Below are 18995 nucleotides of genomic sequence, written 5' to 3'. Positions count from 1 at the left end.
TGGTAATAAAATTAAGCACAAACTTAAAAATAAAATCTTTTTTGAGAAAGTGATAACCCTCTAAAAAACAAAAAAAAAATCATGTCATTTATTCCCCAATAAATTCAATATTGAAGGATAAAATCAAGAAAAAAACTATTAAAAAAATTAACGAATAAAACATCAACTTAATATCATAGTTATCAAATTCGACCTGTTGAGCCAATAAATCCAGGAATTTTTTTTTAAAAAAAATTAAGGTTTTGATTTGCTATATTAAAAATTTAAGAAACAATTCATGTAGATATAGTTTATATATGTTGTAAATAAATGAACTTTAAAAAATTATTTCAAAAGATTTTTTATCCCACATTGAAAAGATATTATATTCTCCTCTTAAGTTTAAGTATTTAAACCAAAAAAAAATTATTTCACATTGAAAAAACACAATTTTCTTACTATAAACATAGAATATATAGACTAATAAGCTTTCAATCTCATATTTAAACTAATAAAGTTGTATATGTTAGGATAGCCCCAATATACAGCCTATTTTTTTCTTATTTAAGCGGAAGAGGCATTTGCCCATCTTTTATTTAAAAAAAAAAAAAATTATCACACGACGTGTCATCTAAAATGGTAAAGGATGCGTCATTTCTGGTCTGACATCAACCATCTTATGTGATCGAAAAAGTCAAATCTTTGACTTTTTTTTCAAAAACACTTTAAACACCTAAATAAACCAGTATATAAGCTTAAATTAGTAAAAACAGTTTAAAGGTTAAAAAAAAAAGTTCATATCCAAAAAACTTCTTGAAACCATACTTATTATCTCTTGCAAAATTAAGATCAAACAACACCTTCATTGTAATTTATTTTATCGAATAAAACTCATTGACATCAAAATTAATTATTTTTTTGATTTGAATCAATATTAACCAATGATTTTATCTTTCTTTAATTGAAACACAACAACTCTGTTTTTTTTTTTAATTTAGAAACTGAGAAATAAAAAAAATAAAGTGTTAGATGAAAAATGAATTATAAAAAACAAAATGGATTAAAAAGTTTTAATTAGAAAGTACGAAAAACCAAACCCAACTTTTCACGCTAACTCTCAAAACACCACGCATTTTTCCTATGTTTTTTTTTTACTCTAATCTCAAGTCTTTTAATCTCATCTTTCTTTAACAGATTACAAGCAAATGACCACTGATTTTGCAACTCGAGGATTAAAAAAAAAACTACTACAATCTACAGTAAATTACAAGAGAATGCACGCTATTTTTAACCACACTAAAAACACCAGATGGTTTGGTTTCTTTCTTATGGCAAATAAACAAAACTCGAGGGAGTGATGAACATAACGGGCTGAGCCGGCAAATAATGACATGGCAAAATGATGACGTGGTCCCAGAAGAGTGCCTCGTCAAACTCGAAGTGTCTTTAGGGCAAACTGAATCGTAACTGCCACTCTGGGGCCTGGATTACGTGTACGTGTATGAGGTTAAAACCTGAGCTTTCATTTTGATGATTTCTACGCTAAGAATATACGGGTCAGTCTCTGTCGTTTGAGGGTAGGCCGCTAAGAGTGGGGAGTTTGCTCTCATACCCCTCATCTGTTCCATTATTAATATGCTTACGTGATTTTCTTCATTCATCTCACTTTTAACCGTCTGTCCATTTACAGTTTACAACAACTTGCCTGTCCCATTTGTTTGGACAAGTTGCTTGGTTTTGAATGCGATTACAGATCGTTGCCTCGAGCAACTTGAAAATAAGATTGTGCGTATCTATTATCTAGTCTAGATAATATTGGTCCAAAATTGAAGTTTTTTCAAGTTTGAAACATTTTAAAAGTTAAGAAAAAAGAAAATGATAATAACCTAGAAAATAACTCTAGAACCCACTTATTAATGTTACATGTACATGCAAAAAAAAAAAGTTCCATAAATTCAAGATATATAAATAAAAAGTTATTAGGTGTTTGAGATAGTGGTTAATTAATATCTCCATGTACTTGGATTTTTTCTTTTTAATCCAAGAAATTTCATGTTTATAGTAGAAATTCTAAATACCTGCAAAAACAGTCTCTCAATTAAAAGGATTCAAAAATTCTCTAATGATAAAGTTAGTATCTTTATGAAAAATATATTAAATAATTTAAAAGAGCCTTAAATTTTCAAGAATAAAAATATTTGTTCTCAAGTTTTAAGTTCATTAATGCTTTGAAATCTAAGTATTTTTATCTTAAGATATAAGAAGTTGTAAACATTTGTTTTAAAGGTCTTGTAGTGTATTTATAACCCATGAGTTTTGTTATTTTGTGAAAAAAAATGATTTAAATATAATTTAATCTTCATAATATTTTGAGTTGCATTGTGAACTGTATTATACTCATTTTATATAGCTAAAAGATATTGTTATGGCTGGCCATAAAAGACTTTAATACATTTTAAGGTCTTGGTGGAACATGTACTTGTTTAATTAAACATATTTGTTAAAAAATAATTCATCTATAATTTTAGATAAAAATCTATAAAATTGATGGTGTTCTACCTAATCATCTCCTGGGTCTAGCCATTATTAGACCCAGCATGTCCGAAGCTTGACACACTACCGAGTCTAATCATGCTGTTAGATCTAGTATTAACAGAGCTTAGCATATTTTCAAACCCAACATGCTATACCCTATATATCTTCATTGGAGCATACTTATTTACTCAAAAATATATATTTTTCTTAATCTAATATTTTTTAATAAAAACATACCGATAAAAAATTTATTAGTCACCATCCAGAAGTAAACTTCAAAGAAGTGTTTTTTATTTTCTTCCTCGTGCGTGGCACAAGTTTTCGTCCAAGAAATGATACAAGAATTCTAGGTTGTCAAAATAAATAAATAAGTCCTAGTTAATTTACTCGTATGGAAGTCATGATTTCATATTTCGAGACGCAACTAATCAGGAGTGCCCCGTAGGAACAATTAATTAGTGTTGTTGCAAAATAAAAAGAAAACGAAAAAAGAAAATCCATCGAGCCATTAAGGATGAATATCGTATAATGCAAGGGTATCAGTGCAAAGTTCCATTTTCATTCTTGAACAGTACTGCCTGGTAAGACCCCAGAAATCTTTATATAAAACCAAACTAGCATAGAATCAACAGCCCAATAAATGGTCGATGATCTTAATTAAAGCTTTAAAGACAACCCTCACTGTCTCTTGTTTCAGCTCTTTCTCCCATCCAAAACCCCTTTTAAAATTAACACCCCAAGTTGGTAGTTGATACACAATTACTCGTTAGTTCAGCTCAACAATGGCCATGGCTATAGATGGAACCAAATTTGAGCTCGACTTTTCCGGCTATAGCAGCACAACCACCACAACCCCCACCATTTCCACCGAAAATGAACATGACCATGCCTGCAATTGGAACGACTGGTCTCCAATGGTCGACTGGGAGACCTTATCTGGCCCCCACGATGACTTTCAAGACCTCATCGATTCCATGATGGATGATGGAGCATTAATGAATCAAAGTAGTCGCTTGACACCAGACACGAGCAACTCCATGTCCACAAGTGACACTGTGTTTGTCGATGAAGAAACAAGCTGCAGCAACGATTTCAAGGGTTTGCGGTTAGTTCATCTATTGATAGCTGCGGCCGAGGCACTTACTGGTCTAAACAAGAACAGTGATCTGGCTCGGGTGATATTGGTTCGGCTCAAGGAGTTGGTGTCCCCAAATGATGGAACCAACATGGAAAGATTAGCTGCTTATTTCACTGATGCCTTGCAAGGTTTACTAGAAGGCACTGGTGGTATTCACAGTAATAAACATCATTCGGTAACCAACAATGGGCCTTATCATCATCACCATCGCGACGATCCTCAACAACATCACCATCAAAATGATGCTCTTGCAGCCTTTCAGCTACTGCAAGACATGTCGCCTTATGTCAAGTTTGGGCATTTCACTGCCAATCAGGCAATTTTGGAAGCTGTAGCTGATGATAGGAGGATTCATATTGTGGATTATGATATCATGGAAGGGATCCAATGGGCTTCTCTGATGCAAGCTTTAGTCTCCAGGAAGGATGGCCCACCAACCCCACACCTTAAGATCACAGCTATGTCAAGGGGTGGCAGTAGTCGGAGGTCTATTGGGACCGTCCAAGAAACGGGACGTCGTTTAGTGGCCTTTGCTGCATCAATCGGCCAACCCTTTTCTTTCCATCAGTGCAGGTTAGACTCCGATGAAACATTTAGACCATCTGCTTTGAAGTTAGTTAGAGGGGAGGCATTGGTTATGAATTGTATGTTACACCTTCCTCATTTTAGTTGCCGGGCACCCGATTCTGTTGCTTCGTATTTATCCGGAGCCAAGACATTGAACCCGAGATTAATAACCATGGTGGAGGAGGAGGTGGGGCCCATTGGGGATGGAGGGTTTGTGGGTCGGTTCATGGACTCATTGCACCACTACTCTGCCTTTTATGATTCGATGGAGGCGGGTTTTCCGATGCAGCGTCGGGCTCGGGCTTTAGTTGAAAGAGTGATTTTGGGGCCCAGGATTTCCGGGTCATTGGCTCGGATCTATAGGGCACGTGGAGAAGAGGTTTGCCCATGGTGGGAGTGGTTGGCTGCGCGGGGGTTTCAGCCAGTTAAAGTAAGCTTTGCCAATAATTGTCAAGCAAAGCTTTTGCTGGGAGTTTTTAATGATGGGTACAGGGTGGAGGAATTGGCTAGCAACAGGCTCGTCCTTGGTTGGAAATCTAGACGTTTACTATCAGCCTCTATTTGGACCTCTCCTTCTGACCCTGATTTGTAAATTTCTTTCTTTTTTCTTTTTGTTATTTACTCTTTTGCTCCCCGATTTCCGGTTTCTTTTTTTGCCTAAGCTCCTGGCTGTCCTTTTTTGTACCTTCTCCCCGAATTGAATTTGAAAGAGTATCGAGAAAAAGCTCTACGAATTTTTTTAACTGTTTTATTTATATTTATTTCATGTGTTAATTTTGTAAATATTAGTTATTTGTTTAACTCGAGTTTTAAATTAAATTGTGTAAAAATTAATTTGAATTAAATTGATTAATTTCATAGATTCAAATATAATCTTGATAATTGATAAAAATATAACTTAAATTTTAATAAAATTTCGAGATGATGATTTTTTTAACAAAATTATTGAGACAATAACATATTGTATTGATCTTAGCAAACCGTGTCACATACTTCATTGAGTTTACTAATTTGTTTTTTATAAAATATTTTTTTAATTATATGATAAAAGTATAAGGCAATAAAATTAAGCACTAACTTAAAAATAAAAACTTATTTGAAACAATAATAATGCTATAAAAAATAAAAAATAAAATAAAATAAGTCATGTTGTTTATTTACCAACCAATTCAATATTAAAGAATAAAATTAAAAAAAAAACTCTTAGAAACAATTAACGAATAAAACACCAACATAATACTATAATTATCAAATATAATCCAATAACATGATAAAAGCAGAAAAATAAAAAAAATAGGGAAGAATTAAAAAAAAAAACTTACATGGAAACAAAATTAAAAAGCCAAAATTTTTGAATTTTACAAAATCACTTTTCAACTGCAGAAACAAAAGGAACAGGGTTGGAATTGCCTAACATGTCCAAGTTTCCTGGACTGTACATAAAATGTGGTACTAAAACTTATGAAACACAGATAGCATGGAGACATTAATTGCGTTTAGTTTATGCAGGCAAGCACTCAAAGTCTGACCTAAAATTTCTTAACAGATGGAGGTGTGTTTTTGTGTCAGGGTCGGATCATATTGATAAGGTCAGATTTTCCAACTCCAGCCAGGGAAATTAATTAATAGGCTAGGTGAACATAAGAACATGTACTGCATCAGCATTCAGCACCACTGCACATAAAAAAATATTTTAAAGAATGGAATCTCGGGGTCCTTATGATAGAATAGACAATGAATCTCATCTCTTACTGGGTACATACGGGTGAATCTCATCTCTAACCAGTTTTTAATAACAAAGTTGAAGAACGCTATATAATATTTATATGATAACAAGAAGAAGAAGAACTGGGCTGCATTAATTTTAATGGCTATCCCTTTGAATATCTGCTTATAATTAAAGATTGGACCAATTGCATGGTGCTTTGACTTCGATTATGAATGTTTAATAATGCCGGTGCTTTCATCACCATCAGTTGGTCTCTCGACGGTGATGAGCAGCTTGCTTTGAGCTATTCTAATAATTTAATAGCAAAAGCAGTCCTTCATCCCTTTTCCCCTAGAAAACCTCAGGTTCAAACCTCTCACTTAAGATCGGGAATTAGCTACATAGTTGATGAGTTTCATGTGTTCTTGGAGAATCCCATGTTAGTAAAGAATGATAAATTTGAGGTTTTTATATAATTAAAAAGATGGATCTACATATATTACGCTATGCAAATGGCAGCGAAGCTAGGTTCATTTGAGACAAGCAACTTGTGATTTTGTTGCGCTCCTATTGTTTTGTTTTAATGGTTGAGCAGGTTCTGCACTCTCGTTCTTTCCTCCGCGCGCTCTGTATGATTGAGTTAGAGAGTTAGGTCATAAGTTTGATGGCATTACGTCCGCTCAAATTATTCATGTTCTCATCTGAGAGGGAGTTATGCTTGATATTGGGCAAGGGACACGCGAAGAGGGCTACTGATTTCCATATATAAGCGGATAAATCCCTCATCGGTGAGGTGTTTATATATCTGGGAGTGTTTTTGAAAAAATTTGAATTTTTTTTTTAAAATAATATATTTTTGATATTTTTAAATCATTTTAATGTACTAATCTCAAAAATAATTTTTAAAAAATAAAAAAATATTATTGATATATTTTTTTGAATGAAAAACATTTTAAAAAGCAACCACAACTACACTTTCAAACACCATATAGACTCTGCACGTTCCAACAAATATCGAGGGTTTTGTGATTGAAGTGTTCCTATGAAGTAAAATGAGTTATAACCTCAAGTTTGAATTTTATTTTCAATTATAATCATTAATCTCTCAAAAATACTTCTTTTTTCTTAAGATTAGCTTAATTCTTGAGCTAATGTTCTTCTCATATTAGTGTTTACGCTGCACATGCTTCGCCACATGACCAAACAATTTTTTTAGATAAAAAGTAATGTTTAGGAAAAAAAAGTGTAATTAACTTGATTATAAACCTGACTAGATTGAATAAGCTTATTTTATTTTAATTGGATCAAAAAAATATAAAAAAACAACAATAGATGGGTCAATTTTAAAAATAAAAGTGATTAGGATAATGTGAGAAAAAATATTTTTTTCTTAAAATGAGATAAACAATATATTTCAATTTATAAATCATTAAATATATATATAAAAGGATAATAAAATTACATAAAAAAACTAGTCATGATCAAACTGAGTTAGCATGACAAACTTGTAACCCTGGTAATCAGGGCCAAGCCAACCTGAGATATCCTGCCAAAGTCGTGGATTAGATCATGAGATTGGAATAACCCTATAAAAAAAAATTTATAAAACCATTTAAAAAAAACTCGCACTAACTTTTTAAACTTGTGACCTAAGTCATTAGACCTGAATTATTATATCTGAAAAAATCATGAAGTCTAATTTCTAATCAATCAAATATTGAATGATGAAGTTAAAAAAAGAATTTTAATTATACAAAATGATTAAAAAAATAGCCATAAAATAACGAGGATAAAAACTATAATAAAAAAATAAATTTTATATTTGATTGAATGGTGAAATTGAAAATAAAAATTAATTTATCAAAAGGATCCAGAAAAATAAAAAGAAAGATGATCAAAATTGATATAAAAATAAAAATATAATTTTGATTGAAGGATGAAATTGAAAAGGACTAATAATTTTTATAAAAAGATAAAGAAAAAAAATCAAAAAATAAGGATTGAATTGGGAAACATGATACCATCAATTTGGATTGAGTGATTAAATTAAAAATTAATAAAATGTTTACAAAATATCTAGGAAAAAAAATATAATTGAAAAATATAATATTTAGTAAATTGAGATTAAATAATAAAATTAAAAACAAATTAATTTTTACAAAAAAATCAAGAATAAAAATTAAAAGAAAAAGAAAAATCAAGAATATAATATTAGATTCATTGATTTTTGGATATCAATTACCTGAATATTACGGATTTAAGTCATATCGATATCCCATTTTTCTCTTGCCCCTCAATGTGAGCTGAAAATGGGTATAATCACTTTGATCCAATTCTTTTTCATCCATATAATGTAATTTTAATTTTATGAGGTGTAAAATTTACTTCTATAAAATTTAAGTTAGTCAAGTATAATTTTGGCAAGGTAAATTTTCGAGAGGGTAGTTTTGATCCAACTCATTAATTACCTCGCAAACCCACTTTTTGAAAGGTAAATTTGACATGCAGGAAATTTTAACCTCCAAAGCAATTTATTTATTTATTTATCTATTTTTTGTCTTAAAATTGAAGTCAAGCAATTCTTTATTTCATTATCATAAGTCATTACTAATAATTTAATTATTCATGACTCCTTTTTCTACTAACATTGAAATCATTTTTATAATAATTAGTTCGATAACAACTCACCTTATTTTTAAGCCTCGGATCAAATACTACCTCTACTGTAAAACAATTCGAGACACAGTTTATTCCCATGTCTGCACGATAGCTCTAAGTAAAGCTATTCGTCCAGCATATATATATATATATATATATATATATATATATATATATATATATATAAAATAGCATCATGTTTCTTTTTTCCACGTAAATTCGTGGTAGATCATTTTTGCTGCAACTATTGGTAATGTCTGCCATTTTGACCTTTCGCTTATGTTTAACTTTCTCGTGTAATTGTATTTAAAAAAATATATATATTTTTTTAGTTTTAAAATATATTATTTTATATTTTTAAATTGGTTAGATATGTTGTATAATAATAAATTTTATCTAAATGTATATAATAACTTTTATATTGACTCTGACAATATAAAATATATATTTTTAGTTTTAAAATATATTATCTTTTTCGTTGAATTGTTGTTTGTTTTTCTGCTTTATTTGTTGTCAATATCTTATTTTAACAATATTATTAAATTAACAAAGTTTATTAAATTCATTTAAGTCAATGACTAGAATTTTATATATTTTTAAAAATATTTACATCGTCTTGATATTTTTTCTACAATGAAAAAAAAAACAAGTCCACGATGTAGCACGAGCTACCTATTTAGTATATATATTAAAAAAAATGATTTTTTACTATATATATATATATATATATATATATATATATATATATATATATAGCATACTTGTAGATTTTTCCAATATTTTTACTATATTGGAACTGTAGCAATAACAAAACTATAATTTTTAGGGTTGTTTTTTAGAAAAAAAGTTCTTCTTAAATTTTTTTTCATACTTAGTTTATTTATTATTTTATACTTCGTGTAATTATCATTATTTTTTTTATCTTCATTTTTTTTTTGTAATAACTCTTTAGCTTTTCATTTAATATTATTTAAATGTATTTTTAATTCAAAAATATTTTTATAAAAATACTATGTACCCCCGTTACGAAAACCAAACACATGGAAGTCCTGGCTGCTGATATTTTGATTACCGATGCAAAATGTGATAGAATACGTATAAATACTTACATTTGATACATAGTTCAAAATAATACCGGAGTATCATCTTCATTTAAAAAATAAATAAATCTGAAGCTAATATTTGTATTGATATCAACTTTTTATTTTGTTATTTTCTAAAGATTTTCTCTATGCAATCATATTTCCGTGAAGACGGGAATAAAATCCTTCAAATTGTTATTTTCCAAAGATTTTCTCTATGCAATCATATTTCCATGAAGACGGGAATAAAATCCTTCAAATTGTTATACCACGTGACCTAGCACAAGTTGGCATGTGTGTTATGATTAATACATGTATCAGCCATGTGGTACAGATTATGGAAAGATTTGGCATTGTCTTTAAGGAAGAGAATTAAACAAAAACAATTTTAAAAGTAGAGGATTAATATATATAAAAAATAAAGACTAATATAAAATCAAAACTAGAATAACACATACAGCCTCCTGAATAAAAAAAAAATAACAACACAGCAAAATGGAGTTCCCCGGCTGACACACAGGAGCATCTTTAATCTTTAATTCCACATTCTTACAGTGTTCCCCAGTTATGTCCTGGACTGAGGGGATGTTGGTGGTTGGCATACCCCTTTTTTTTTTTTTGTGGTGTGTAGTGTATTTGAAATTGTGGTAAGTGTTATTTTTTAAAATGAATTTTTTAAAAATATATTAATATAATATTTTTTTTAAAAAAATATTATTTTTCACATAATTTTATTCACAACGACTCTCTAGATTAGTGTAGTGTGGTACTGTAGTATTGATTAATTTTTAAAGTTTACTTTATTGGGAAATATATTAAGATATAAAAATAAAAATTTAAATTTAAATTTAAATTTTTTAACAAACAATATCTGTGACGCAATACCAAACAATCCTATGCCAGCTCAAAAAATGTGATCTTCAATGTATCCTCTAGACCTAACTCTTCATCTTTTCTGGATCCTCGCTAACAATTTGCAAACTAAATTGCTTGTTTTTTTTATTGAACACCCCTAAAGACTTCCACGTGTTTAGATTTGTTTTATATTTTTTTTAAATAACTTTTTTTTAATTTTTTTTATTTTAAATTAATATTTTCTTAACGTGTTAAAAATATTTTAATATGTTGATGTCAATTTGTTTTTAAATATATAATTTTGATGTATTTTAAAAAAATACTTAAAAAAACAATAATTATTATAATATCAAACAAGCTCTAAATTATCTATAAACATTATCTAATTCTAAATTCACACCATTATTTTCACTATTATTAAAACCAACTGATTTGATGAATTAGTTCTACTAGATTTTAACTTGATCTAAAAAAATAAAATTTAAAAAATCAATGTAAAAGAATTTTTTAAAAGTTAACGAGATGATACTATTTTGATAAAAAGAATCAAGCTCATTTTCAAGTTAAATCCGAATTAGGTATAACAAGCAGGATGAATCCACATCAGAAATCGCTACTTGAAATTGCCAAAGTACAAGATAAACAGTTTAAAATACTAAAGCATTTTCAATATTTAATTTCCCAAATTCAAAAACCAACAATAAAAAACCCCAAACCTGAGATCAGAAATCCAAAGCCCCAACTCATCAGTAATAAATTATCTTTTTTTAACTAAATAAAAAGAATCAAATTCATAAACCAAAAACCCTAAATTCCATATCCGGATTCAAATCATCCAGGATTTACTATTAGTAATGCTCCTATTGCTAGTCGTGACGACAGTATGGTGGCAATGGAGATAGTAGAGGCCGGCAACAGAGCAAAGTGGCGGGTCAAGAAAAGAAAAGACAAGGAGGGGCAGAATGAAAAATGCCCACACGCCAGGCAATAGCCCCGTAAGAATTCAGAAGCTGATGCTCAAGTTGCATTTAAAAAAAAAAAAAAAAAATATGAAAGTGCTCCAGCAATCAATACCCAGTTATTGTAGTAGGAATCATGGTGGATTTCACTTTATTTTTATCCTATGGTTAATGGGGTGAAAAAGTTCATATAACTGTAGCAATTCCCAGCTCTTGAGGTGGTGGGATTTGTAATCGTTGACTTTTTAACGAATTGAATTCCATTTCTTTATCTCATTTGTTTAATCCAAACATGATGATAATTGAATTCAATTTTAAGTTTTTAAAAAATTTAATTCAATTCTTAATATTCTAAATGAGCTACTAGTAAGAGGCAATATATATGAGATGTTTTTTTTTAAATAACTTTTTGTTCGGAAATAAATTAAGTTTTTTTTTCTAGATTGTTTTTTTTAGCAGGAGTAAAATTTGCTAATTTAGAAAGACTGGGCCCAAAATGTTTCAAAGATGGCTCGCTAGTCTGAAACTAAGCTGGCCTTTTCATTGAGGCCCACATAATTCCTAATTGGGCTACACCCAGATTCCAAGGCCTAACAACTTTAGGCAATCCTCCTGAGTTCCTGGACTTCCATGTTCAGGTAAACCGTGATGTTTTTTCTTTCATGGTTTGAAAAATAAAAAATAATATATGATGTTGTTTTTTAAAATATTATTTATTTTTAAAATTTAATATTAATGAATAAAAAAATTAAACTTTTTTTTAAAAAAACATGATTAGAGCACATTTCTAAACACACTTCTCAGCACAAAGAACAGTGCTCATGCAATCACATCCTTGCCAAAATTTAAAACCAAGCATGATTTTCATCTATCTGGGAAAGAAGTAAGGACTGTGCAGTCATACGTGAATGATATAGGTTATCATTAAAACTTATAGCAAGGTGTTATATCGATTTAATTAGTTATTATGAAAAACATTGCGATCGCCATGAAAATGCATGCATAATTCAGCAGTATTTCGAACTGAATATTACAATGCCAAACAATATTATTTTGTATTTAGTAAGCATGGATGGGATTTGACATGTCTCTTGACGAAATACTGCACTATGCCGTTTCAAAGCGGCAGTAATGGCATGGGTTAAGCCGCCTTGTATTTATAAATAAATACTGCATCTTAGTGTTTTTTGGTATAACAATACCTTGCCCAAAAAATCCTTGGTCAGAGGTAGCAGCCCCTTTGACGGTACTGGAGTTTTTGATGTTGTGTAGTGATGCGGAGTCAATGTATCTGGACGCCTTGTGAGGTGCTCACGCCACTGAGCTTTAAACCCTCAACATTCCTCACCTTTTCATTTTCAAAGCAATTGCTTCTACCTGACAAAAGTATTGCCGCTATTAGCTCTACAAGGAGAGGAATCTCTTCTTACCCTTCTCTCATGGCCTCCTCACCTTCCCTCAAAGACGCAGTTTCCACTCAAAACGAGTCAACCCAGAAGACCCAACAGCCGTTACAAGTAATCCGATTCCTTTTTTTTATTAATATTTTCTTAGCTAATTTATACGCGCATAGCTTATTCTTCATATGGGTTTTGTTCCTTTTTTTGTGATCAAGTCTATTTTCGTTGTGGTTTTGCTTAATTCCTCAGAACCAGGATCAAGACCATTTTGTGATTCTGTACGATCCATTGTCCAATTTTGTATCTTTGTGAAGATTATTTTGTTAATTTTTTTTAGCTTCATTTTCCAATCAAATGATATGCCTGGGTAATGGTTAATGTTTGAGGAGCATGAAAAAAGAGAACTTTTTAGCTAGGGCAATTAGGGGGTTGCTATTGTTGGAAAGCTTTGACAATTAGATTTGTCGTGCTCTTGATTCCCAAAGCAAAGTTGGTGAGAAGTCTCGAGCCTCTGGTTTTGTTGTTTATAATTTAAGCCTGAATGTGATATGCTGGAGTTAATTGTTTTGGTCGGAGCTGAAATAGAGGTAGTATTGTGGTAAACTAATGAAAACACTCTGGTTGTTCACCGGGCTTCCTTGAAAACTCGATCACAACTTGTATAGTGGTAATACATGGCATGAAATGTACTGCTTGATTTTTCTCTAACCCCATGAATATTTGGTCGGGCACGATGGATTCCTTCAGCTTAAGTCAATCCACTACATGAAGCAATACTTTCATTCTGTCATGTCTTGATGAATAGTTCCATATCAAATTAATCAATGACATGCCTCGGAATCTTTGTTTTTGGAGTCCCTGTTTTCCTTCTAATATTTTGGCCTCCTTAGCAGGTTGCAAAGCGTCTGGAGAAGTTCAAAACCACAATATTCACACAGATGAGTTCACTTGCCATCAAACATGGAGCGATAAATCTGGGCCAAGGCTTTCCCAATTTTGATGGTCCTGAGTTTGTCAAAGAAGCAGCCATCCAAGCTATTAAAGATGGGAAGAACCAATATGCTCGTGGATATGGGGTTCCAGATTTCAGCTCTGCCATTGCTGAGCGATTCAAGAAAGATACCGGGCTTGGGGTGGACCCTGAGAAAGAAATTACTGTTACATCTGGGTGCACCGAAGCTATAGCTGCAACTATGCTAGGCTTGATAAATCCTGGCGATGAAGTAATCCTCTTTGCTCCTTTCTATGATTCATATGAAGCCACATTATCAATGGCCGGTGCAAAAATAAAATGTATCACATTGCACCCACCAGATTTTGCTGTTCCCATAGATGAGCTTAAATCAGCAATCACACAGGATACTCGTGCAGTTCTCATCAACACTCCACATAATCCAACTGGAAAGATGTTTTCTAGGGAGGAGCTTAGTACTATCGCATCGCTTTGCATTGAGAATGATGTGCTGGTTTTCACTGATGAAGTTTATGATAAATTGGCTTTTGAAATGGATCACATATCAATGGCCTCTCTTCCAGGAATGTATGAACGGACTGTGACTTTGAATTCCTTAGGGAAGACATTCTCCTTGACAGGCTGGAAGATTGGCTGGGCAATAGCACCTCCTCGCTTGACATGGGGAGTGCGACAGGCACACTCTTTCCTTACTTTCGCCACCTCCACTCCTATGCAGTGGGCAGCTGCAGTTGCTCTCAGAGCCCCAGAATCCTACTATGTTGAGCTAAAGAGGGATTATATGGCAAAGAAGGAAATATTGGTTGAGGGGTTGAAGGCTGTTGGTTTCAAAGTATTTCCATCAAGTGGTACTTACTTTGTTGTTGTTGATCACACCCCTTTCGGCCTGGAAAATGATATTGCATTTTGTGAGTATCTGATCAAGGAAGTCGGGGTTGTGGCAATTCCAACAAGTGTATTTTACTTGAACCCGGAAGATGGAAAGAATTTGGTGAGATTCACCTTCTGCAAAGATGAAGGAACTTTGAGGGCTGCAGTTGATAGGATGAAGGAGAAGCTGAAGAGAAAATGAACTCATTCGTGTGGGAATAGTATTCTAAACTTTTGATATTTCAATAATCCATATTCATGTTGGAGGTCAGGGTTATTAGAATAATAGAAGGCATCTTCTCCCAGAATCTTTTGATATTTATCAATTTGATTTTTGTTTCTTATTTTTGTGTTTAATGTTTGTGTAATTTGTATCAGTATGCGGTTTTAGAGAACTTTGGATAAATGATTGATTTCCTATGAAAACGGAATTCTTGTAACCTTAGGCACACAACGCTGAAGGGCTTGGCGTTTTAGGGCAAATTACTGGCCTATATGTTATAGTGATTGTAATATATTAAAATAATATATATATTTATTTTTAACAGATTTTTGTTTCACAGTCCGTACTGATTATATTGGTCGTTTCACAATTCAGCTGATTGGGTTTTTCTTCATGAATCTTTTCATGTTTTTGCTGGCCATTCCTTGTCACCACAGGACTTTAAAAGAAAACAACATTGGTTTCATAGTCATTTATGGACTTACCTTTTTTCGCAAATTTTGAGCCTAATAGCACTACATTTATAGAACCAGCGGAGATTTTCCCTGAAAGATAGAGGTCAACTTGCCATGGAATATCAGCAGTTGCTGGGAAGGCTGGCGCAATGATAGGGGTTTTTGGGTTCTTGTATGCAGCACAAAATCAGGGCAAGTCCATGGTTGATCCAGGGTATCCAACTGGTATTGGGATGAAAAATGCACTAATAGTGCTCGGCGTGATTAATGTGTTTGGCTTTCTGTTAACATTTTTGGTTCCTGGGCCGAAAGGAAGATGTTTAGAGGAGATTTCAGGGGAGAAAGAAGAAGTTGACCAGCACATCCCGCTGGAGCTGAAGCTGTCTAGCGGTTTTGTTTAGTTTACCTTTTCATTCCATGTTACTATATGCTGTGCCAAGATAGTTAGAGTTTTTCTTGATCCTATTATTTAAACTGATATACTCATGCGGCATACATTTTGTCCTGATTGTCTGCTGCTCGTTTGTAGCGATACTTATTTGTTCTATGCAATACATTTTTTTTGCAAAATCGGATCTAGGCATCTCGACATGTGATACTTCAGACAGGGATGTTTTTTTTTCCCGGCCACTGAAAGCTTAGGAAAACCTAAAATGTGCTTGGCTAGACTGGTGAAGTTTGTGACATGACTGCTTATTTAGTGCTCTGCTTAGATCATTTCGACTGAAGAAGGGGTATGGCTGCTTTGCTAGAGCAGCAAAATCAGTGGTTAGTTCAAGTCCTCATGCATCTAATTAGATGCCAAGAATTCAGAATCAAGCTGGAATCAAGCTGGATAAAGATGGCATCTATGCATGGTGATTGAGCAATCAAAAAACACTGCTGAGGGCTACCAGATAGTGGATTTCAGTGAGCATTTTAGATGGGAAAAAATCTACTTGTGAAATCCATTCCATGATTAATTAGCATTGTTATAAACAAGAACTGAAGTCTGATGAAATCTGCAGGTACATGCATCTCCAAGTCCTGTTATTTCTTTTCTTCTAGAAGCTTAAACTTCTCAATCATGTTAGGATAATGTCCAGTTCATCAAGTGATGTTGGGATCAGTGGCTACTTGGGGTGCTCACTTGCTACATAACAGAATCATTGATGGTGTGCCTAGACTCTGGAACATATTTTCCATAGTAAATTGAAGCTAAGGTAACACTGCTGGGAGCACTGTTTTTTACAGGAAAAATCGAGACTTGAGAGTCTCGTGAATTGAATTTTTGGTGTCATTTCAGAATACTGAACATTAAATATCACTCTCATTGCAAGCTTTACCAAACAATATTCTAACAGAGGGTATACAGCCACAAGCTAGAAGATCAAATGATATAACACGATAAAGAAAAAGAAAGGCTAAGAGCGAAGCAATTACCGCCTAGAGAAAAAAAAAGGCAAAAGCATGTGCACATGTAACTTAGAGAGCCCAAGAACATTTCGATTCTTAGAACCTAGTGGGAAAACATTACGTTAGTAAATCAAAACAGTGATGGGGTGATAGCAATGGGTGAACGAACAGTGTCCAGTTTCGAGTAGGCAAGCTTTTGTGGGAAGAATCCAAAAACATACCATTCAAACACTAATGTTTACAAGAGTCCAAGAAATACGAATTGGCTGGTAAATATTCCAATCGTGTATGGCTGCTTTTAGACTGTGAACTACCATGGAAAGTTGTCTGGTTGATATACATAAAATAATCCCAAAGGCGAAAAGCATCGATCGTTCACTTAGATTCATAATGACGAGCAGATTTTATAACGCTCTCCATGTGAATCTTATCTATTGTTGTGCCTGCAATTTTTGACAACTAATTTTACTGTCTCCAACAAAGATGCAGCGCAGAAACTAGCGATGTTCAGTGTACCTGTAGAAGGAAGCTTGATAATATTATTATTATAAATGTACCTTGAAGACGTTACCAATGGAATATTCAATAAGCTCTTAATTTCTAATCCGAGATTTCATATATATAACGAAAAGAAAAGAAAAGAAAACAGGAAATCAAAGTAATCCACATTGATTCTTCTCTTTTTAATTTTTTTTTAAATTTTTTTATTTTTTTTTAAATTATTTTTATTGATTTTACCTTTTAAATATTGATCTAGTTAAAATTTTTGCTTTGTAATTTTTTTTTAAATACTGTGAATTGTTGCGATGTTTTTCTACATAATTTTTCTATTTTCTATTTTTAAAAAAAATTATATTTGTCAATTTTTTTTTTAATATTGAGCTAATTGAGAATTTGATTTGGTAATTTTTTTTCTTTAAAACATTGTTGATTGCTACAATGTTTCTCGGCATGGTTTTTTTTCTCCAAAATTATCTTTTTTATTTTATTTTTTAATATTGAGCTGATTAAAAATTTACAGTTACAATATGTTAGGAAAGCACTGTAATTTTTTTTGAAAATTACTGTTGATTGCTACAGTGTTTTTTCTCACATGGTTTTTTTTGTTTTTATAATGTTTTTTCCTAAAATTATCTTTGTCAATTTTATTTTTTAAATATTAAGCTGGTTAAGAATTGCAATTACAAGTAAATACAAGTTTTTCCTCACAAAACACTATGGATTGATACAGTTTTTCCTCACATGGTTTTCTTCCAGTTTCTTTTGTGATGTTTTTTTCTAAAATTATTTTCGTCGATTTTATTTTTTTTAATATTGAGTTTGTTAGAATTTAACTTTGTAATAAAGCTTAATTATGTGGGGAAAACATTGTAGCTTTGCTCATAAAATATTGTGGATTGCTACGATGTCTCTCCGCATGGTTTTTTTATAACTTTTTTCAAATTATCTTTTTTAATTTTATTTTTTTAATATTGATTTGTTTGTAAATTATAATTACAAGTCATTACAATAAGGTTAAATCATGTTGGGAAGCACTGTAGCTTTCATCACAAAACACTATGAATTGCTACAATGTTTTCAACATGATTTTTTTTTTTTTTTGGTGTTTGTTTTGTTATTTTTTTTTTAATATTGAGCTGATTAAGAATTTAGCTTTGTAATTTTTTTCTTTAAAACATTGTGAATTATTGCAGTGTGTTTCCCATATGATTTTTTTATGATTTTTTCTAAAATTATCTTTGTCGATTGTTTTTTGAATATTGAGTTAGTTAAGAATTATAATTATAGTAAAACTAAATCATATGAGGAAAGCGTTGTAGTTTTTCTCACAAAACACTGTGGATTGCTATAATATTTTTCTAAATAGTTTTTTATTTTATTTTATTGGGAAAAGCGCTATAGTTTTCCTCACAAAACATTGTCAATTGCTACAATATTTTTTCTCATGGGTTTTTTTCCTTCCAAAATTATCTTTGATGGTTTTTTTTTTAATATTAAGTTGGTAGAGAATTTAGCTTTGTAATTTTTTTTCTTTTTATTAACTGAAAAGTTAAATCATGTGGCGAAAGCACTATATTTTTCCTCACAAAACACGGTAAATTGCTACAAATCATTTTGTTCAGTCTCTAAGTTTTTGATCACCAACACAACTTTTTTTTCGTTATGAAATATTTGCTCCATCATACTTTTAATTTATA

General features: G+C 31.6%; 2 protein-coding genes across 3 annotated transcripts; both read left to right on the top strand.

Moving 5' to 3' along the window:
- Positions 1 to 3133: 3133 nt before the first annotated feature.
- Positions 3134 to 4962, top strand: LOC133691812 (protein NODULATION SIGNALING PATHWAY 2-like). Its single transcript, XM_062112407.1, has one exon. The coding sequence runs from the start codon at positions 3297 to 3299 to the stop codon at positions 4809 to 4811; it is 1515 nt and encodes a 504-aa protein (XP_061968391.1). The 5' UTR covers positions 3134 to 3296; the 3' UTR covers positions 4812 to 4962.
- A 7621-nt stretch (positions 4963 to 12583) lies between these two features.
- LOC133692599 (uncharacterized) lies at positions 12584 to 15271 on the top strand. Of its 2 annotated transcripts, none has more exons than XM_062113666.1 (2): positions 12584 to 12998; positions 13772 to 15271. In XM_062113666.1, the coding sequence occupies exons 1-2, from the start codon at positions 12756 to 12758 to the stop codon at positions 14924 to 14926; spliced, it is 1398 nt and encodes a 465-aa protein (XP_061969650.1). In that variant the 5' UTR covers positions 12584 to 12755; the 3' UTR covers positions 14927 to 15271. The 2 variants fall into 2 exon arrangements, with proteins under 2 accessions (XP_061969650.1, XP_061969651.1); XM_062113667.1 differs by having other exon boundaries at positions 12587 to 12998; positions 13775 to 15271.
- The last annotated feature ends 3724 nt before the right edge of the window (positions 15272 to 18995 follow it).

Source organism: Populus nigra, chromosome 4 (assembly GCF_951802175.1).
Source record: "Populus nigra chromosome 4, ddPopNigr1.1, whole genome shotgun sequence".
Taxonomy (NCBI): Eukaryota; Viridiplantae; Streptophyta; class Magnoliopsida; order Malpighiales; family Salicaceae; genus Populus; species Populus nigra.
Note: the sequence above shows the minus strand (reverse complement) of the source record. Positions and strands in the feature narration are given on the sequence as shown.